Source organism: Bombina bombina, chromosome 1 (genome assembly GCF_027579735.1).
Source record: "Bombina bombina isolate aBomBom1 chromosome 1, aBomBom1.pri, whole genome shotgun sequence".
NCBI lineage: Eukaryota > Metazoa > Chordata > Amphibia > Anura > Bombinatoridae > Bombina > Bombina bombina.
In genome coordinates this window covers 1,182,028,566-1,182,051,302 of record NC_069499.1, presented here as the reverse complement: position 1 = coordinate 1,182,051,302, position 22,737 = coordinate 1,182,028,566, and the positions used below count along the sequence as shown (strand labels likewise).

The 22,737-nt window shown below is 39.0% G+C and overlaps 1 protein-coding gene across 1 annotated transcript in view; it reads right to left on the bottom strand.

Moving 5' to 3' along the window:
- The window catches only part of KCNH6 (potassium voltage-gated channel subfamily H member 6), a 730,996-nt gene that overhangs the window by 19,016 nt on the left and 689,243 nt on the right, over window positions 1–22,737 (bottom strand). Inside the window, exons 11-13 of the mRNA XM_053699785.1 lie at window positions 2,738–3,043; window positions 503–683; window positions 202–400 (exon numbers count right to left, since the gene is read on the bottom strand). Of these exons, the coding sequence (XP_053555760.1) occupies window positions 202–400; window positions 503–683; window positions 2,738–3,043 (686 nt within the window). The remainder of the gene's footprint in view (window positions 1–201; window positions 401–502; window positions 684–2,737; window positions 3,044–22,737) is intronic.

Genomic DNA, 22,737 nt, shown 5'->3' with positions numbered 1-22,737 from the left:
ACCTTCATATAAATCACTTTATCAAAGTATAGACTCTCAGTTGGTATATTTGTGTGTTCTGTGTTTTAGAAGAAGGTTAACCAGTGATATTTATAATCAAGTATTCAGTATTCCAAATATGCTGCCATAATGTAGGTTATATGCAGTTTTGCAGCCCACCCACCTGCCATTTTGAGCATGTGATCTCAATGTACTACTCACATGGAGAGAAGAGAGAGGGGAGTCTGCAGGCAGGGAGGGGCTGCTCTGTACAGGTTCCAGACTCTTGGATGCTGAGTGATAGAGGCCCAGAGTATGGGAGCTTGCAGAGATAGGGCTGTATGCAGGTGGAATCTGAGAGAGCTGTCTCTGGAGCAGTTGGAGGATTATGTTGATATCAGATGACATTCTTGTCTCTAACCTAGGGAAACAAAGTGAAAAATATCTACAACAGTGGAAACATCATGAGCAACAGGTTAGAAAATTATGTGGAACAGCAAAATATTGTAAACTTCTCTCCCACCTATCAAGCTGGACTTGCAGTAGATCTAGACGTGATTCCACTTCTCCTGGGCGCTCTTCTGGGCTGAGTGGGGGCTCCAGTGAATTATGTACTAGTGAAATGTGCTGTAGGGGCTCTGTGCATGTGACCTGCCGTGGCTCTCCCCAAAAACTGAATACATTTGGAACATCTATTTGTGAAGCTTGAGACAGAAAGAGAGAGAAAGAAAGTTAATATTAATAGTTGCCTTCTACATCTATCAAAATGTACAGCATTTTTGAATAGTATTAAAATCTGTATATACACATTTTTCTAGATTTGAAAATCTTTAGAAATGCAACATGCCATTACAAATTGGATTTCCACTTTTAGATTAATCTTATTCTTTATATTCTGAGGCAATGGGGCCGAATTATCAAGCTCCGAATGGGCTTGATGCCCCTGTTTTCCACCGCTGCTCCATAACTTGTCCGCCTGCTCTGAGGCTGCGGACAGTAATCAACCCGATCGAATATGATCGGGTTGATTGACACCCCCTGCTAGTGGCCGATTGGCCGTGAATCTGCAGGGGGCGGCATTGCACCAGCAGTTCACAAGAACTGCTGGTGCAATGATAAATGCAGACTATGATAAATCTACCCCAATGAGGCATGTTGGGGAGGTTGGAATTTCCTGAAGGGGCCATATCCTATGCATGCCATTATTAACAGTGCCAGATTTAAAACATGTTGAGAAAATTGACGCTATCAACAGCAGCTTGCCAAACTCATGACACACAAAACCGCAGATTCTCACACACTGCTACATCTCAAATAACAGCATCCGCCACTCTAGTAAAAGCATTCTATGCTTGGTACATGCAGCTGCCTGTGAACCCCTTTTGGGCAATGACAGCTGAAAGATGGTATATAATCCTTAAATTAGTGACTAGACAAACTAAACTTAATAATAATGATCAAAAATAAAGGATCCTCCACATTCCATTAATTACCATTACAGACACCACATGACAACATCCCTCACCAAAAATGATCAATTACCACAAAGCCTCCCTCTACCAGCCTTTGAAAATAGCCATGTTATTGACTGCAACATTGGAGGCTCAAAATGTGTGCCGCTTTGTCTGCTTTCTAACACTCTGTAGCCACTACAGTGCAAGGTGATTCCAATGACCTTGACTGATTACTACTGCCTATGTCCCCCATTATCCTCCTGAGATTAGTTGGCACATGTAGCCCAAGGGAAGGCAGAGGGTTTCCTGGAAAAGTGATAGAAGCTCATCAGGAGTATACTTTTCATGGAGCCCTTAGTACCTTAGAAGTAGCAGACCAAGGCCGTTAATCACAAATAAGGACTTGCTAGAGCAGGATCTGGGACTGCAGACTCATACACCCTGCCAAAGACTGGACCAAATGATCTAAAGCTCTCCACTCTGGCTAGATTATATAAGAAGTCTTGTCAGTACCGCAAGATCCCTCAAAGAAGTTTAGAAAAGCAAATTTTAGCTTCAGAGTTGTTATCATGCTAGACACAATTCTGGATGTTAAGGAGAGACACTTGCATTGCATAATAATGCTGTAAGTAATCCACAAGACAAAGCTAATGGCGCTTCTAGTCTGATGGATCTGCAACTACAGATACCACAGAACCATAAGCAATAGGTCTGATGGAAAGATTATGGAGGTGGCCCATGGGTCATGAGACCCAGACTTAAGATATGAGCCTTACCTGACAACAACCAATTCATGCACAGGTAATTTGGCTAATATAAGAAGGTATACACTGCTGTATATGTGATTTTAACCATATGTGGATGGAATGCACAGTTAAAAACTGCTGTAAAAGTGGATGATAAATGTTAAAAATTAAGACAACAAAGGGTCTGACCAACCCTTACTCTTAAAAATAATCATATTTGCTAGGAGATATAAACATGGTAAAATGAATAAAAATATATTCCTACCAGTATTGGCCCGACGTGTCCATAGAGGGAAATAGAGAGACTGGCACTCTATTGATAGTGGGAGGTTAAATTATTGAGATAGGGTGAAGGTGTATGGCACTTTCTAAGAGAAATGGGGTGAAGCTTGTGGCTGACAGTGAGGGAAAATATTGTGCGACACAAGAAAAAAAAAAGGTAGACAATATCACTTCAAGAGCATTAATGAAGGTAAAACTAGAAAAAAGGTAAAATGCAGGTTTTAAAGCTGAGTACATGAGGAAATATTTAAAATCAAATCAATGAGCTACACTTACCTGAGTAAGTCTCTACAGTCTCAAGCACTTTCCTGCCCCCTTCCCTGCTGCTGATGTTGGCAGTGACCAGGTTCACCACTGCAGGGATAAACTCCTGCTTGTCTGAGTTAAGCAGTTTGTCCTTGTGTCCTGTTTTGAGGGGTTTGGTCTCATCATCACTGGTCTGGGAGTAGGGAGTGGTGCTGCTTCCCATCTCTTCCCATTGGTCTCGGCTCAGTGGCTGCTGCACGTTGGTAAGCTCTGAGTATGTGTGGTATTGCTCTGCATCTGAATTTGCATCATCCAAACCATCTGGGAGTGAAGTAGCTGTTTATTGAAGAAAAAAAAAAGGTGCAGGTTGTGAGGATAGTAGTGGCCATGTTTGTCTCGCCAGCTATCAGCTGCTGAGACTAAATCGTCTGAGCTAGTTAGTGTAGGTGTAAATAATCTTAGGTCCCCATGGCAATATTTGAAATGTGCCTACAGGGAAACAAATTTTAGTTTCAGTGAGTCCACTGTTTGCACCACGTAGGCACACTTTGAATAGGGCCCCTCCTCTGCTGCAAAATGCCAACGAGCGGCGGTGTGGGTGGTGATATCACGCTCCCATTGATTTCTATGGGAGCGACATCACCGCTCACCAGGATTGCTCTGACACGCCCCTTTTCTTTGAATATCAGGGCCTTAAAATGTTCTTGGCTATATTGTATTGCAACCATGTGGCAAATAACTATGCTACATGAACTGCAAGTATATGTGTAGGTTTTGGTAATTTCCATATGAGCTTCCCATGTGGTTGAAGTTTAAAGAGTTTGGGCCAGATTACAAGTGGTGCGCTATCTGATTATTTTCGCTCATGCGTTAGCTGCACTCAAAGTAAACTTTTAATGTGTACAGGTTAGCATGCATTTTACAAGTTGAAAGTAATAAGTTAGGGCGCGAGTGAAACCAGATGCATGCTTACTTCAGATATTGTGACCTTGTTAGCTTCTTCTTCTCCCGTAACATATAATAAAAATATTACAATAGATTAAATAGATTTTTCATGTTTAAATGTATTTGAGTGGAAAGGGATCCAAAGTGTATATACAGTGCCCTCCACTAATATTGGCACCCTTGGTAAATATGAGCAAAGAAGGCTGTGCAAAATTGCCTTTATTGTTTAATCTTTTGATCTTTTGTTAAAAAAATAGACAAAAATACTCTGCTCTCATGGATATCAAACAATTGCAAACACAATACAGATTTATATGGGAAGTGGCTATAAGAAAATAGCAAAAACATTGAAAATGGTAATTTCCACCATCAGGGCAATAATTAAGAAGTTCCAGTCAACTGGAAACATTATCAATCAACCTGGAAGAGGACGTGTGTCTATATTGTCTCAACGCACTGTGAAGAGGATGGTTCAAGAGGCAAAAATATCTAAGGATCACAGTTTGTGAATTGCAAAACTTAGTTGCCTCTTGGGGTCAGAAAGTCTCCAAAACTACAATCCGGCGCCACCTACATCACCACAAGTTTGGAAGGGTTTCAAGAAAAAAGCCTCTACTCTCATCCAAAAACAAACTCGAGCAACTTCAGTTTGCCAGACACTACTGGAACTTCAAATGGGATCAGGTTCTATTGTGAGATGAAACCAAAATAGAGCTTTTTGGCATTAAACACCAGAGGTGGTTTGGCGCACACAGAGAGGTAGCCATATGGAAAAGTACCTCTTGTCCAAGGTTAAATATGATGTTGGTTCTTTAATGTTTTGCAGCTGTTTTTTCTGCCAGAGGACATGTACATTTTGTTAGGATACATGGCATAATGGACTCTATCAAATTTTAACAGTTATTAAACACCTGACTGCCTCTGCCAGAAAGCTTAAAATGGGCCATGGTTGGATCTTCCAAAAGGACAATGAGCTGTTATCATGTTCAAGGGAGGCAGCACAAAGCATTGACTAAAAGGGTGCCAATAATTGTGGCACACAAATATATATTTTTTTATAAACCTGTGTTGTGTTTGCAATTGTTTGATATCCATGAGAGCAAAATATTTTTGTGTAATTAAAAAAATCAAAAATCAAAGGGTTAAACAATAAAGACATATTTTCAGACTTCTTTGCTCATGTTTGGGTGCCAATATTAGTGGAGGGCACTGTATATATGAATATACAAGTGTATATACATATATACACGTCTAAACACATGTATACACACACATATATATATATATATATATATATATACACACACACACATAAACACATATTTAGACATTATAGCCCTTTTCAGTCAAATACCTTGCCCAATACCATATACCTTTTAACCCTTATAAAAATGTTTTATTAATATTTTTATGTAAAAACAAAACAAAATCCTGCGAACAATAAGGTTTGGAGACCTTTAAGAGGTGCGCTCATATAATAGATAAGAGAAAACAACAATAAAAAGTCCAAGATATGATCCTCCAATAGGCAAACCCTTCCGATAACGGATCCAAGGACAGTGGCAGCACTCCCAAATGGTAGATAATATGAAAAGTTCTGAAATAAACAGGAGAGAGGCACCTAATAGTGCATTAATGTAGATTACTTTGAACAATCAGAAGGACAGACAAGTGGCAACTCACGGATAGGGGAAACAAACATAGTGCTATACACAGCAGGCCGAGACCTCTAAGTTGCTTGGCAGACTCACTCTTGGCGGCACTTGATCAGTCACATGAGCAGACGTCCTCAAATCACCAAGGATCTTGCCGACCGTGTCAGGAGCCCAAAAGGAATATGAAAGCGGTCCGTGAAGAGGCACAGGTCACAAACTCAAGGCAAAGCGGGGATGTCGAATAAAAGTTTTTATTCAAACAGATAAGAACAGCAACGCGTTTCTCGGATAGATATGCCGTTTCATCAGGCTGTAAGTTTAAAAACCCCACGCTCATATAAAAACCCTTTTTCAACCAATCACTACTGCGATTCAAAAAACGCCCACTTCCAAATGGCCCGCCTATAACATGTTGTGTATATACTACAGACAGCTGCGGGAAAGTGATACAACAAACAATTGCAAAAGATTAACAATTATCAAAAAATAACAGTTACATAATCTCTGGCAAGCTTGCCAGCATAATCTATAGATCTATATCTTGCAATATCTGGACAATGTCCACAAATAGTGGTGAGGACCTAGACCGTAATAATCCTAGTACCTATCAAAAATATTGGCCAAGCATTGCAAAACCATGGATCCGATAGATATCATATAGAGTGCAAATATGCCAAAAAAATTATACATAAACATATTTCTACAAAGTCTAAATTTCAAAACCACATCATGATAACGGTCATATGAATCTCACGTTCAGGAAAAAACTGGACTATTTGAAGTGTTTCACTAGCAGCAATAGGTAAGTCATAGATATTGTGGACAAATCCATACAGATAGTGGACCATACCTAATCTAAACCTAAAAACTAAAATGAATACTAATATCCATTTTTTTTATTATTATCAGGTATTTGTAGAGCGCCAACAGGTTCCGCAGCGCTATGAACATGGGTGGTATATTAAAAAACAGATTACAGGGATCAAATGAGGAGAGAGGGTCCTGCCGAGAGTTGCACTGTTGTAGTCGGCTCTTATGAAGGTGAACTACAAACAGCTGGGCTCATAGGCTTACATGCTTTTTTGGTTTTAGGGGATAGCAGTGGAGATAGGAAGGTTAGTGTAGGTTTTAATAGTCCCTGAATAGTAGAGTCTTCAGGGAGCACTTGAAGCTTTTAAAACTAGGGGAGATTCTTGTGGAGCGAGGCAGAGAGTTCTATAAGATGGGAGCCAGTCTTGAGAAATCTTGTAGACGGGAATGAGAGGAGGTAACAAGAGAGGAAGAGAGTAGGAGATCATGAGCAGAGCGAAGGGGACGGGAGGGAGAGTATCTGGAGACAAGGTCTGAGATGTAGGGGGGAGCAGTACAATTGAGGGCTTTGTGTGTCAGAGTGAGAATTTTGCGTTTAATCCTGGAGGCAAGAGGAAGCCAATGAAGGGATTGGCAGAGAGGTGCGGCAGATGAAGAGCGATGTGCAAGGAAGATGAGCCTGGCAGAGGCATTCATTATGGATTGTAAAAGAGCTAGGCGGCAGCTAGGGAGACCAGAGAGGATAGAGTTGCAGTAGTCGAGGCGGGAAAGGATGAGAGAGTAAATTAAAATCTTTGTTGTGCCTTGCATAAGGAAATGTCTAATTTTAGCAATGTTTTTAAGGTGGAAGCGGCAGGCTTTAGCCAAGGACTGAATGTGAGGAGTAAAAGAAAGATCTGTGTCAAGTGTGACCCCAAGACATCGGGCATGTGAGGTTGGGGTAATGATGGAGTTTTCAACAGTTATAGAGACATGGGGGGTGGAGATCTTGGAAGAAGGGGGGAAAATAAGGAGCCTAGTTTTGGAGAGATTTAGCTTGAGGTAGTGAGAGGACATCCAAGATGAGATATGAGAGAGACAGTTAGTGACACGAGTTAGCAAGGAAGGAGATCGTTCTGGTGCAGAGAGGTAGATTTGGGTATCCATATAACAAATCTATGAATTGTTATGTAAATATCTATATTGCATACCCATCACTGATGTGATCAAATACTGGATAAATGTATTACTACAAAAAAGTGCTAGCCATAAATCCCTATGCTAGTGATATGCATGAGGGGGTGTTATATGCATAAATACAAGTATAAAAATTGTAAAAGTATATGTATATACTATGGAAATTAAACACTATAAAAAAGTGATTACCATAAGCACTTGTGCTTGTTAAATACATTGATAAATGCTGTGTAAATACTAATATAAAATATATAATATGAAAAATAATACTATACAGTGGGACCTCGGTTAACGAACGACTCAGTATCCGAAATTTCGGTTTACGAAAGCAAAATCTGAAAAAAAATTGCCTCGGTTTACGATTTTTTTTCGCAATACGAAACAAATGTCCCGGTTTGCCCCCTCGGTTTACGAATTTTTTTCGCAATACGAAACAAGTGGCCCCTGTGGCCCCTGCATACTGAAGTACTGAAGTGTGGGTAGCAGTGTGGAGGTGTTGGAGAGGTTTTGGAGCCATTTTGCAGCAAGTTGTTGAGCCTTTTGGAGCCATTTGCAGCAAGTTGTTGAGCCTTTTGGAGCCATTTGCAGCAAGTTGTGGAGCCTTTTGGAGCCATTGGAGCCATTTGCAGCAGGTTTTGGAGCCTTTTGGAGCCTTTTGCAGCAGTTTTTGGAGCCTTTATTTGACTTTTTTCTCACCTCCGGAACGCATTAATTGGTTTTCAATGCATTCCTATGGGAAACCGTGTTTCGGTTTACGATTTTTTCGCAATACGAAACGTCCTGGAGAACGAATTAAATTCGTAAACCGAGGTCCCACTGTATATATGATCATATATGATCATGTGATACAAGTTATGCGTGTGTGCTATCTATCTGAGATGAACAATATATAGGGATAAGATACAGTATTGTATATCCAAAAAGGGTCTCTAATAATCAAAAATAATATATTAATTAAATGAATATCAATAATTAAAAGTATTCTACTCAATATATACTGATAAACTAATAAAGTGAATGTATATTAAACTTGATTATATATGCTGCATCAATGCAACGCTGCCAGATCCACGTTCATATTGAGACCAGATGTATACAAAGTTCTCAATTTGTGGTTCCAGTAGGTCTCTCTTTGCCTCAACCTATAGAATCTGTTATATAAATGAGATTTCTCTCACTATTCACTATATATAACAGATTATATAGGTTGAGGCAAAGAGAGAACCTACTGGATCCAATTGAGAACTTTGTATACATCTGATTTAGATTAGGTATGGTTTACTATCTATATAGATTTGTCCACAACATCTATAACTTACCTATTGCTGTTAGTGAAACACTTTAAATAGTCCAGTTTTTTCCTGAACGTGCGATTCATATGATCATTTCATGATGTGGCTTTGAAATTGATAGACTTTGTAGAAATATGTTTATGTATGATTTTATGCCTATTTGCACTGTATATGATATCTATCGGATCCGTGGTTTTGCAATGCTTGGCCAATATTTTTGAGAGGTTCTAGGATTATTATGGTCTATGTCCTCATCACTATTTGTGGACATTGTCTAGATATTGCAAGATATGGATCTATAGATTATGCTGGCAAGCTTGTCAGTGATTATGTAACTGTTCTTTTTTGATAATTGTTAATCTTTTGCAATTGTTTGCTGTATCACTTTCCAGCAGCTGTCTGTAGTATATACAATATGTTAGAGGCAGGCCATTTGGAGTTGGGCGGTTTTGAATCGCAGTAGTGATTGGTTGAAAGAGGGTTTTTTATATGAGCGTGGGGTTTTAAACTTACAGCCTGATGAAAAGGCATATCTAGCTGAGAAACGCGTTGCTGTTCTTAACTGTTTTAATAAAAACATTTATTCGACAATCGCGTTCTGCCTTGAGTTTGTGACCTGTGCCTCTTCACGGACGCCTTTCGTATTCCTTTTGGGCATCTGGACTGGTCCATTCTGCCGGATACTCCTCCTGACACAGCCAGCGAGATTCTTAGTGATTTGCAGAAGTCCGCTCACATGACTGATCGAGTGCCGCCAGGAGTAAGTCTGTTGAGCGACTTAGAGGTCTAGGCCTGCTGTGTATAGCACTGTGTGTGCTTCCCCTATCCCTGAGTTGCCACTTGTCTGTCCTTCTGATTGTTCAAAGTAATCTACATTAATGCACTATTAGGTGCCTCTCTCTCTTCTGTTTTTTTTAGAACTTTTCATATTATCTACCATTTGGGAGTGCTGCCACTGTCCTTGGATCCGTTATCGGAAGGGTTTGCCTATTGGAGGATCATATCTTGGACTTTTTACATTAATGCACTATTAGGTGCCTCTCTCTCTTCTTTTTTTTTAGAACTTTTCACCAAACACAACTTAAATACATTAAAATAAACTTTGAACCGTTAAACTTTACACAAGAAGCTGATTTATCAAGGGCCAAATTGCCCCTGTTTCCGTGTGAGCCTTCAGGCTTGCCGGAAACAACAGTTATGAAGCAGCGGTCTTAAGACCGGTGCTCCTTAACTGGTCCGCTGACTCTGAGGCTGCGGACATCAATCTACCCGATCCTATACAATCGGGTTGCTTGACACCCCTACTAGCGGCCGATTGGCCGCAAATCTGCAGGGGGCGGCATTGCACAAGCAGTTCACCAGAACTGCTTGTGCAATGTTAAATGCCGACAGCGTCTGTCGGACTTTATAAGCTACAGCATATCATGTCGGCCATACATTGATAAATCGGCCCCAAGGTCTTCACTCAAGCTAACCTGCTAACCTAATTTTGTTTGCGCTCGAGAGCACCTATTTACTTTCAACTTGTAATATGAGCACTAGTTAGCGCGGTTGTGATATTGCTTATCGCGTCCTGCACTCTAACAATAGCGCTACATTTATAATCTAGCCCTTTGTGTTTATTATAATATAACTTTTTTTAATTTTTTTTATATTTTATTGAGGAATTGTTCATTACAAAGTAGCAGTATACGAGGGATTACATTGTAAATATGAGTACAATCAATATTTAAAAACATATTTGTATATCCCAGAAATCTCTCCTCATTTTAATCCCAACCTAAAACAATGTTGACCACTCTTGGGTCTATAGTATAGTATAATATCATATAATAGGGGATATATGGAAAGGGATCATAGAAAAGAGGAAAACGGTTATTGAACTTATATATTGTAAAGAAGTCTAATTGAGGAGCCACAACCTAACGATTAATATATCATTTTAATAACTGAACAATTAGATAACTAAATGTGTCCTGTATTGTTTTTGGTCTATTTAAGAATATTTTGTGTTCCTGCTGTATAAGTTGTTGTAGGAAGGCGCTACAGATTAAGTTGTAAGCATAGGGAAGGGACCCAATGAAGGGATGGAACATGCCTGGTAACTTTATTGCAAGTTGTGTATATAGAAATATATAGGTATATATATATATATATATATATATATATATATATACAGGGAGTGCAGAATTATTAGGCAAGTTGTATTTTTGAGGATTAATTTTATTATTGAACAACAATTATGTTCTCAATGAACCCAAAAAACTCATTAATATCAAAGCTGAATATTTTTGGAAGTAGTTTTTAGTTTGTTTTTAGTTATAGCTATTTTAGGGGGATATCTGTGTATGAAGGTGACTATTACTGTGCATAATTATTAGGCAACTTAACAAAAAACAAATATATACCCATTTCAATTATTTATTTTTACCAGTGAAACCAATATAACATCTCAACATTCACAAATATACATTTCTGACATTCAAAAACAAAACAAAAACAAATCAGTGACCAATATAGCCACCTTTCTTTGCAAGGACACTCAAAAGCCTGCCATCCATGGATTCTGTCAGTGTTTTGATCTGTTCACCATCAACATTGCGTGCAGCAGCAACCACAGCCTCCCAGACACTGTTCAGAGAGGTGTACTGTTTTCCCTCCTTGTAAATCTCACATTTGATGATGGACCACAGGTTCTCAATGGGGTTCAGATCAGGTGAACAAGGAGGCCATGTCATTAGATTTTCTTCTTTTATACCCTTTCTTGCCAGCCACGCTGTGGAGTACTTGGACGCGTGTGATGGAGCATTGTCCTGCATGAAAATCATGTTTTTCTTGAAGGATGCAGACTTCTTCCTGTACCACTGCTTGAAGAAGGAGTCTTCCAGAAACTGGCAGTAGGACTGGGAGTTGAGCTTGACTCCATCCTCAACCCGAAAAGGCCCCACAAGCTCATCTTTGATGATACCAGCCCAAACCAGTACTCCACCTCCACCTTGCTGGCGTCTGAGTCGGACTGGAGCTCTCTGCCCTTTACCAATCCAGCCACGGGCCCATCCATCTGGCCCATCAAGACTCACTCTCATTTCATCAGTCCATAAAACCTTAGAAAAATCAGTCTTGAGATATTTCTTGGCCCAGTCTTGACGTTTCAGCTTGTGTGTCTTGTTCAGTGGTGGTCGTCTTTCAGCCTTTCTTACCTTGGCCATGTCTCTGAGTATTGCACACCTTGTGCTTTTGGGCACTCCAGTGATGTTGCAGCTCTGAAATATGGCCAAACTGGTGGCAAGTGGCATCTTGGCAGCTGCACGCTTGACTTTTCTCAGTTCATTGGCAGTTATTTTGCGCCTTGGTTTTTCCACACGCTTCTTGCGACCCTGTTGACTATTTTGAATGAAACGCTTGATTGTTCGATGATCACGCTTCAGAAGCTTTGCAATTTTAAGAGTGCTGCATCCCTCTGCAAGATATCTCACTATTTTTGACTTTTCTGAGCCTGTCAAGTCCTTCTTTTGACCCATTTTGCCAAAGGAAAGGAAGTTGCCTAATAATTATGCACACCTAATATAGGGTGTTGATGTCATTAGACCACACCCCTTCTCATTACAGAGATGCACATCACCTAATATGCTTAATTGGTAGTAGGCTTTCAAGCCTATACAGCTTGGAGTAAGACAACATGCATAAAGAGGATGATGTGGTCAAAATACTCATTTGCCTAATAATTCTGCACTCCCTGTATATATATATATATATATATATATATATATATATATAAATGAGTTTACATAGAAAGAATAAATTCTGGAAAGAAAATACAAAAGACCAGGATGAAAGACAGATGATCACGCCCTGACGAAGCCCGACACACCTAGCGGGTGAAACGCGCGTCGGCATTGGACAAGCTGACCGGAGCATGTGATAGGTGTCGAATACACGGAACAGACACGCTGCAAACAAACATACCTGTCGGATTTCCAGAATGGAGTTCCTGAACACCCAATGAGGCTCATCTCCTAAGAGTCAGTCACAGAAACAACTTTAAAGGAAACAGGTCGTATATTACCTTGTCACTGCCTGATTAATAGGCTGCCTACTGACTGTCTTGGATGATGATACCCTGTTGAGAGAGTATACTTTAAACACTCCCTGAAGGAATGCTACTAATATGCGCTTGAAGCTTACTAATACCACACAACACGGAGGCAAAACCTTGTGCTTTCTGCATTTATTTGTATTTGCTTCATGGCTAACTTCTCAGCTTGCATAACCTTTCTCCAAAGGGACATTCTCACTCGATAGCAAGAGTAGCTACCTCAAAACAATTACTCAGCGAGGCTGGCTGTATACTACTGTGCTAAATTGTTTGTTTGCATGACAATAAGATATTTGTACATATTTTGGGGCACGGCACCACAACCTACTTAGATCCCATTCATATACCTGCCCGGCATTTTGCCTTAACCCTATAAGGTGCCGTAAGCAGCTGGGTGTAGTAGCTTGTATTTCAGTCCCCCACAAATATATCTTATAGTTACATGTATATGTGCTATCAGTCTTTAAGAACATCATTATTTCTGCATAGGTGTTGGGGCACACTAACTGTAACTACTTAGATCCCATATAGTAATCTGCCCGGCATATAGCCTTACATACTAAGGTGCCGCAAGCAGTAGGGTGTAGTAGTCAATTTATTGTCCCCCATTCTTATCCTGCAGTTTATACACATGGCTCCACAGGCCTGTGAAAATAACCACATATCATGTTTATAATTTCTGTTTTGGTATAGACACTATCCCCTGACCGGTCAGGTTTGTAACATAATATGTTGTATTTTTTATGCTATTTGATATTCATATAAAGAGATCATATCTACCAATTGGGTCTTTTTGCGTTTTTCTATCTTTGTATATATGTATGTAATTTACAGTAAGTGCCAGAGAGTTCTCTCCTTTACAGCTACACAAGCCTTGGAGGTTGACACATTTTGAATAAGGTTTTGAGCTTTAGTTTAATTTTGGAAAAGAGTGCTGAATTCCCTGTCTTTCATCCTGGTCTTTTGTATTTTCTTTCCAGGATTTATTCTTTCTATGTAAACTCATTTATTCTATATAAGGGTCTGCACCATATATTTGATATATTCAAAGACCATACCAGTACTAGCCTAGAAGCCAACCGGTTGGTCACCTTTTGTCTTAGTAAAAGCTCATAGCGATTGCTTCCCCTCCGTTACTCAATTTGATATATATATATATATATATATATATATAGGTAGTTTCATAATCTTATCATTATATAAGTGCTAGGAACTATCAGCTATAATGAATGGGCTAAGGTAAGATTAAGCATTTCACTGGAAGTGGACAATTTATCCTATAGTTAGGGATACAATGACTCTATATGTTTATTTATACCCTTTTACCGCTCTGGCCGCTAGCCGTGAGTAAGGAACTAACATGCTGTTCGCCATCTTTGCCATTGACATAGCAAGCTTTTATCCCATAATCTTTAAAACGCGTAGTATGAGCTATGCTTACGGTGCAGACAACAAAAATTGCAGTGCGCTGAAAACATCCTCACACCTAAAACTGTTTTAGGGCAATTTTTTAGGATTATAATCAATGAATATATTTCTTATATATATTTGCACATAAGTAACATCAGAAAACATTTAACCATTGATTCAAACTAGCAACTATTTGTAACTTTAATAGATGGATTATTATTATTTGTATGTCCTTAGTTTAATGGGACTCCGGATTCAAATTCTACTTAGTTAATTAACCCCAGGACTTATGCGATTGTAACAGATAGTGCCTTCTATAATTGGATTTCGTGAAATATGTCAGTGGTGAACAGAGACTCACAACAGGCTTCTCTATAGGCTTGTTTTTTTCCTTTTGCCAACGATATCAAAAAGCGGAGGGAGGGAATCCGACCGCAGGGCAATTAATGCTGGGGCCCCTTCACAGACAAACCATAGGGAAGGATAGGGGGGAAGGTAGGTGAGATAGATAAGGCAGCAGGTGAGAGGGATTGGAGAGAAGCAAGATAAGGAAGCAGGAGGGAGTGTCAGCTGAGGAGGGCATATAAGGGGGGAAGGCAGGAAGTAAGGTTTATAATAATTTAGTTTTTTCTATTTCAGGTAGATCGCTTTTGCTGAGATGTCTGCAAGAAACAGGAAGATTCCAAAGAAGTTCCTCAATGGCGATGACACCATTTGGAGGACTTGTGCGATTCAAGCGCACAGAAAGCTGAAGAAGATGGAGAAGGAAAAGAACAGAGAGGCACTGACGGTACAAAGAGCAAGGATGGGGGAGGTAACCGGTGCGGTGGACAGACCGCAGGAGGTAACAGGAAGGGGAACTGAGAAAGCGAAGGTAAGCGACACACTGGTTGGGGCGGAGTGCCCAGGGGAAGCAGGTAGGCAGGATGCATTGGGGGGTGGGGGCGGGAAGCGATGTGGCATTGTTCTCTGAAGAATCCGACAGTAGTGTTGGGGTCCCCGTGGTATTTAGGGAAAAACATAGTAGGGGTGCACAAAGTGGGCAGCGGCATCGATCCGGAAACTGGGCGTGGCCATTGTTCTCTCCAGGGAGGTAGGCGGGTCGTGACGCAGGCAGGGGGAGAGGCCGAGGCCTCCGCTCTAGAGGTGGTAAAATCGCGCGTCAGGGGCGGCCATATTGGGAAGCAGGAGACGTGCGCAGGGGATCACAGCTGCAGCGCAACAGAGAAAGGCTAGTCAGTGAAGGAGACTCGGAGGAAGGTGGCGATTGGGAGGTAATGAATGCAGAAGGGAAAAGGGACAGGGGGGAAGCCGGATGGTGCAGAGACAGGAGGATACAACAGAGGTGGTAGGGGCAGAGACATTTAGGAATTTGAAGTCTGCAGTAGAATTCCCAGAAATTTTGCAAGAAAAATTAAAAAAGGAGGTAGAATTGGGGCGGATAGCAGGGCCATTTAGAGAAATGCCCATTAAGGGATTACTTGTATCCCCATTAGGGGTGGTACCTAAGAAGGAAGTGGGAAATTCAGGATGATACAGCACCTGTCTTACCCCAAAGGGAAGTCTGTGAACAACGCCATAGAGAAATTGGATTCATCAGTAACATATCAGTCTTTTGACATGGCAGTGAGGCTAGTTAGAAAAATAGGAAGGGGCGCGTTAATGGCAAAGATAGACATTGAGGCGGCATTTAGGTTACTCCCTTTGAACCCGCAAAGCTTTAGACTCATGGGTTGTAAATTTGATGGCCAATTCTACTTTGATAAATGCTTACCGATGGGTTGTGCTGTGTCATGTGCTATATTCTAAAAATATAGTAGATTTTTACATTGGTTGTTGGCAGCAAGGACAGAGTCAGAAAATATAATACACTGGATCTAGGTCATGCAAAAGATTGATGGAGACATTACTAGTTATGTTGGAGGAATTAGGGGTACCGGTGGCAAAAGAGAAATCAGAGGGCCCTAAAACCAGATTGGTTTTTCTTGGCATAGTAATTGATACAACAAAAGAGCAATGCGAGTTACCAGAGGATAAGATAAAGAAGGCAGGCCAACTGATAAGCGATATGTTGGGGCGGAAGAAAGTAATGCTTAGGGATATGCAGCGGCAGCTAGGAGTACTAAATTTTGCGTGCAGAGTAATTCCAGTGGGCAGGATATTTAAAAGAAGACTGGAGCAGGGAACAGCAGGGGTAAAAAAGCCTGAGCACATGATTAGGTTGTCAGGAGCAATGAAAGATGACCTGCGGGTATGGTATTCATTTCTAAAGGAATTTAATGGAGTCAGACTCTGGCCAGTAAGGATAGCAGCAAATGAGCTGGAGCTATACACAGACGTGGCAGGTAGTGCAGGTTTCGGGGCTTTCTTACAGGGTAGATGGTGCGCGGGCGAATGGCCAGAGGCATGGAAGCAGGAGGGTTGGGTAAAAAACCTAGCTTTACTGGAATTATTCAACATTGTTGTCTCGGTCGAATTGTGGGGCCTGCTGCTGGCAAACAAGAGTATCATATGTTGGTCTGATAATCAAGGGGTGGTGGATGTGTTGAACAACTTGTCAGCATCATCAGGGCCGGTGATTAAATACTTGAGATACTTTGTATTGAAATGCCTACAATATAATATCTGTTTTAGATCAAGACATATCCCTGGGTATAAGAACATAGTGGCAGATGCATTATCTAGATTCAAATGGGATTTATTTAGAAAATATGCTTTAATAGCTGATACTTTACACACTGTATTGCACGGTTTTATTGTATTTTCTTTTCACTTTGTACCTCACTCTCTTATTAGTAGAGTGCGCACTAAGGGAAAAAGCTAGTATCATATATGGACAGATATATCTCGTCCTCTAAACTTAATTCACCAACCATGCCAGTTAAACAAAAAGACAGGAAGAACCGTATTTCAGACATCTTGCCTGAAACAGTAAAAGAGGTTGCACCTTCTAAATCTGACATTCAACCATTAGTAACCCAGTTAACAGAAATATTTCTACCTCAATTTGAGTTATTGCAGTCCCAGATGGTCAGCCTCACAGCTGAGATTAGACCATTTTCAAATAGACTTAATGAGGTTGAAAATAGAGTTTTGGAAACAGAGGATGCGATAAACGGCCAAGCAATTCAACTGTCAGATCATACTAAACATATTAAAATCTTACAAGATCGTTTAACAGATTTTGAGGACCGCTCACGTCGCAATAATGTAAAGATAGTAGGCCTGCCAGAGTCTAGTGAGTTTACTGATCTCTTACATTTTTCTTCTATATACCTCCCTCAATTACTAGGTGTGCAACAACAAAATACCCCTGTACTGATTGAAAGAGCACACAGAATAGGCCCTCAAAGGAAAACAATGAATGGGTCAATTCAAAATAGAGCGGTTATGATTAAATTTCAAAATTATCAGGATAAAATGACGCTACTGCGACTTTACAGGAAAATTGGCTTGGTGCGGATAGGGGAGGCCAAAATCAGGACTACTCTAGCGAAACCTCTCAAAGAAGGAAAGCTATGGCCCCCTTCTGCACCAAGCTAATCAACGCAGGTCACAAGGCCAGTTTAATCTATCCAGCCAAAATAATAATAGAAGACAAGGACACTATACACACCTTGTTAAATGAACAAGAGGCCAGACAATTTTGTATTGACTTGAAAATTATGATATAAGATAAGAAAGTCGACTAAAACCAATACATATATTAGTGGGTTCTCTGTTATGCTGTCACTTGGTAGACAAATTTTGCTTTTAGTTTTTTTTTTCTTCTCAACCTTGCCTCCTCCTCCACGCCTGATTCAAACATAGAAAATAGGAGATATTTTTAAGTGCGTTTCATGGAATATTGGGGGAATAACTTCCCCTATTAAAAGGAAGTTGATCCTTAAACAACTAGGTAAACACAAACCCGATCTTGCTTTCCTACAAGAAACTCATCTTAAAGTTTCAGAAATAGATAAACTTAAATCCAAATGGGTTGGTCATGGATTTGCTTCACTGTGTAATAAGAGGAAAAGAGGAGTGGCCATTTTGTTTAACAAGAACCTGTCCTATAAGTTACTGAAACATGTTTTAGAGGATAGATGGCTTTTGGCTGAGATCGAGATAGGGAATACTAAATACATTTTCTGTAATATATATGGACCAAATCAGGTTGATATAGATTTCTGGAACGAACTTACTATGTATCTATCTCAGAATATTGGACAAACCCTGATTCTGGTAGGAGATTTTAATTTAATCCCAACTCCATTATTAGATAGACGTACTCCAAATACTTCTTATTTCTCTAAAATGAAGGCTAAAATATTTCGCCAGATTTGTAATAATTTAAAAGTCCATGATATATGGCGTATTAAATATCCAGACACCCAAATTTTTTCCTGCAAATCTAAAACGTATAGAGCACTTTCTAGAATAGATTTCTTTCTGATTTCTAGCCCTATGTTAGCAATGAATATTGATGCTCAAATTGCCGACATAGTTATTACTGATCATGCTATCATTTCTTTAAGTATACATACTAAGAACTCAACTATTAGCCCAGTAAATAATTTTTATTTTCCTAACTACTTATCTCAAGATAAAAAGTTTTCTGACTGGCTGGGCCAAAAGTGGCGAGACTTTCAAGGTTTTAACAAGGAGTATCTTGAAAAAAATAGAGATTTACTGGGAAGCTGCTAAAGCGTATCTTAAAGATGAAGTTAAGGCATATATGGTAATAAGGAAAAAACAAGCTAGTGCGCGCAAATTACAATTGGCTAACCAACTTAGTAATGCTTATAAGAAGTATATTAATAATCCTTCTAGAATTCTCTGGAATAAATACCAGAAGGCCAAACAGGAATGGGATCTTTTTTTTAAAGAAAAAACGCTGCAGGAAGATATTAGAATTAATGCAAAGTATAGTGAACAATTTGGCAGATCAGCCAAATTTCTGGCCAGATTAAATAAGACTAGGAAAAAAATAATATAATTGAAGCTATTAGGGATGGCCAAGAAAGATATACGGACCCGTTAGAGATTAAAGAAACTTTTTATAACTATTTTCAAAACATTTACGCAGCGAATGAGATTAACCCTAAAAATAAAAATAGTTTCTGGAATAGAGTCAAAATCCCTAAAATCACCTCATTTTTTCTAGAAACTCTAAACAACCCCATCACTATGGAAGAAGTGGCCGAGGCAATAGATTATGCTAAGAGTAACAAAGCACCTGGCCCCGACCAGCTCCCATCAGAGTTTTATAAGATCATGCGAAACGATCTGCTCCCTATTCTGGTTAAGCTGTTCAATTAATATTTTATAACAGGGAAACCTATGTCTGAATATTTCTCGGCGTCGGCTGTTACATTAATACTTAAGAAAGATAAAGATCCTCTTGACCCAGCCTCGTATAGACCTATATCACTCTTAAATGTAGATTATAAACTACTTACTTCTATAATGGCCAAAAGACTTAAACCAGGCATAGACCAAATAATACATGAGGATCAATCTGGCTTTATGCCAGGGAGATCCTCTATTAGAAATTTACGCTGTGCTACCACCATATTAGAATATTTTTGGATTAATACTCAAGAAAATAAACATGGTATAAAACAAGACTATGCATTGTTAACAGCCGACGCCGAGAAAGCTTTTGACTCAGTAACTTGGGACCACTTATATACTGCTCTTGATAGATTTGGCTTTAGTGGGAACTTTCTTTCATTGATTAAGTCTATTTATAATTCACCTACGTCTTATATTTTAGTCAATGGTACTCCAACCACTAGATTTCATATCCATAAAGGGACGAGACAGGGATGTCCCCTCTCGCCCCTTTTATTTAATATTGCCATAGAGCCTCTTGCAATCTTGCTAAGAGATACCATACAAGGTATAGAAATTGGAGATCAACGAATTATCTTATCGCTTTATGCGAATGATTTGTTATTATTTTTGCAAAACACTAAAGTAACTATCCCCTGGTTCTTAATATATTTAAACAATTTAGTTCTTTCTCGGGATATAAATTAAATCTGAGCAAATCTGAAATTTTATGGATACATCAAAATAAAGATAGCTGTAAGGATCATCCGTTTCAGGCCACAGAAACCATAAAGTACTTAGGAATTAATCTACACAGAAACCCTAATGTTTGGTACAATAATAATTTTTCCATCTTTTTCTCTAATGCTACTGAGAAATTGAACAGATGGACTTTGTTCCCTATCTCTCTCTCAGCCAGAATTATGCTAATTAAGTCTATCCTCCTCCCACAATTAATATATCTCTTACAAAACCTTCCCTTTTTTGTATCTAATAAAGATTTAAGGCTCTTTAATAAAACTTGTTCATCTTTTATGTGGAGTAGGAAAAAGCATTATCTATCTCGAGCCAAATTATATAATCTACCAGAATTCGGAGGATTTGCTCTCCCTGATATAAAATGGTACAATATCTCTATACTGGCACGTCTTGCTTTTGACTGGATTACAGATACTAGTTACTTTACAAATTCTTCAATTGAAAGACAATTGGTCTCCCCTCTCTTACTCAAAGCTATTATCCATTGCCCAGCTAATCAACTGCCAATAGATATCAAAAAACTTTCGGTAATACGTAATGTGGTTCTAGCATGGCAAAAGCTATGCGTTGCCTTAGATATAGACTACCGAATATCTTCATACCTTCCTATTAGAGGTAACAACTTATTTCCCCCAGGTCTGTCATCTGAAATATTTACAAAATGGGAAACGAAAGGGTTAGTTTATGTCTCGCAACTCCTTGATATTGATTGCACAGTAAGAACATTCAAATCTATTCTCCTAGAATATAATTTATCAAATAAAAAATTTTATGCGTACTTGCAACTTAGACATTTTATAAGTGGACTGCACAATGTCAGACAAGGCTATAAAGAATTTGGCGAACTCAAAGATTATATTATTTTACATAAAAATGGTATTCATACTGTTTCGCTAATTTACAATATCTTAATGTCGAAACAAGGACAACTGGGATTAGAAACCTTAGCTGGTACTTGGAGGCCTCATTTTCAGGAAATAACACCAGAAAAAATTAAACTCATTATTAAGCGAGTAAAAGAGGCCAAAATTCCTACTTCTTGGAAAGAATCCCATATTAAACTGATTAATAACGCATACATTACACCAAGAATATTAGCTAAGTGGACAGGTAATAATTCAGGTGGCTGTTTTAAATGTAAGAAAGTGGATGCTGACCTCCTACACTGTCTATGGTTCTGCCCTAAAATCAGACAATTCTGGCTCAAAATATTTTATTGGTTGTCCAAGTTTTCCAATGAAAACTATACAATAGATCTATTCCAAGTTTTTTTCTTAACTAACGAGACTACTACGAAATTCTCCAAAACCATTGATACACTAATCTTGCTAGGTCGTAATTTAATTCTCCGGTATTGTAAAAATAAGAATGCTCCCCCATTTAAATTATTCAAACAAGCAGTCTATTCACAAATTATGTTCGAACAATTAAATAGTAATTATCTAGTATATAATCAGATCCAATGCTTTTTTGATAAATGGCTTATTTTAATCCTAGATCAACCAAGTAATCTACAGTATTCATTAACAAAGTGTTTCCACAAGTCAGATCTTTTTGGAACCCTGGTCTTGAATAATATATTCCCGTCTACTTGGTACTAATAACGTGCTTGTATTTAGATGATGAATGAGACGTGGAGCTGGAGATAAAGGAGCCCCCCCCCCCTTTTTTTTTTTTTATCTTTTTCTTTTTTTTTCTTTTTTTTTATTATTATTTTTAGGTAAACAAGAAATAGTGGCACAATTGTATAGTAATAGAAGTTCAAGACTATAGAATTAAATATTGAGTTAACAATGTCATAATATTAATAAGTTATCATATAGAAACTATGAACCTAGGAAGATTTAATTAGTTTTTTTCCTTTTATCTAAGAAAGAAAGTATTGTTTGATGCTATATGCTGGTATAAATGGTTAATATGTGTCCTTTCTTTTTGCCCTCTGCACTAGGAATCTTTTGCATTCTTGACAAATATTTGTTCACTGAAATGTATTTTGTTCTTGGAGATAAATAAATGGATAAAAAAAAAAAAGAAAATATGCTCCCGGGGCGCGAAAAGATGGTGAATGTTGCCCTGTCTCTCTCTGGCAGATTGGGAATGAATAGAAGGCATAAAAAAGTTGGTTGAAAGATCAGTGGACCCAAAGACATGGAGGACATACAGGAATCATTGGGATCAATGGTGCCAGTTTAAGGGTAGCAAATCAGAAAACGAGCGTGTCTGGTTATTAGAATGGCTGTGGTTTTTAAAGGCGGGGGGGAATGAAGAAGGGACAATTAGGATTAGTATTGACCGGGGTATCAGATTTTTCAAAACTAACGGGCAAGGAAGATTTAGCAAGAACATTTGTAGTTAGAAAAGTAAGTAAAGCTTGGCAGGCGGGGGAAGAAAGACAAAGGGATAACAGGGAACCAGTAACAGAGAAGAGGTTAAAGAGTATGGTGGGACGCATAAAAGATGTATGCAAAGAAAAAAGCGAGGCGAGTTTGTTCAAGATGGCATTTGTAATGGCATTTTGGGTAGCGTTAAGAATAGGGGAATTAGTCGCAAGTAGTAAGCAGGATGCGACAA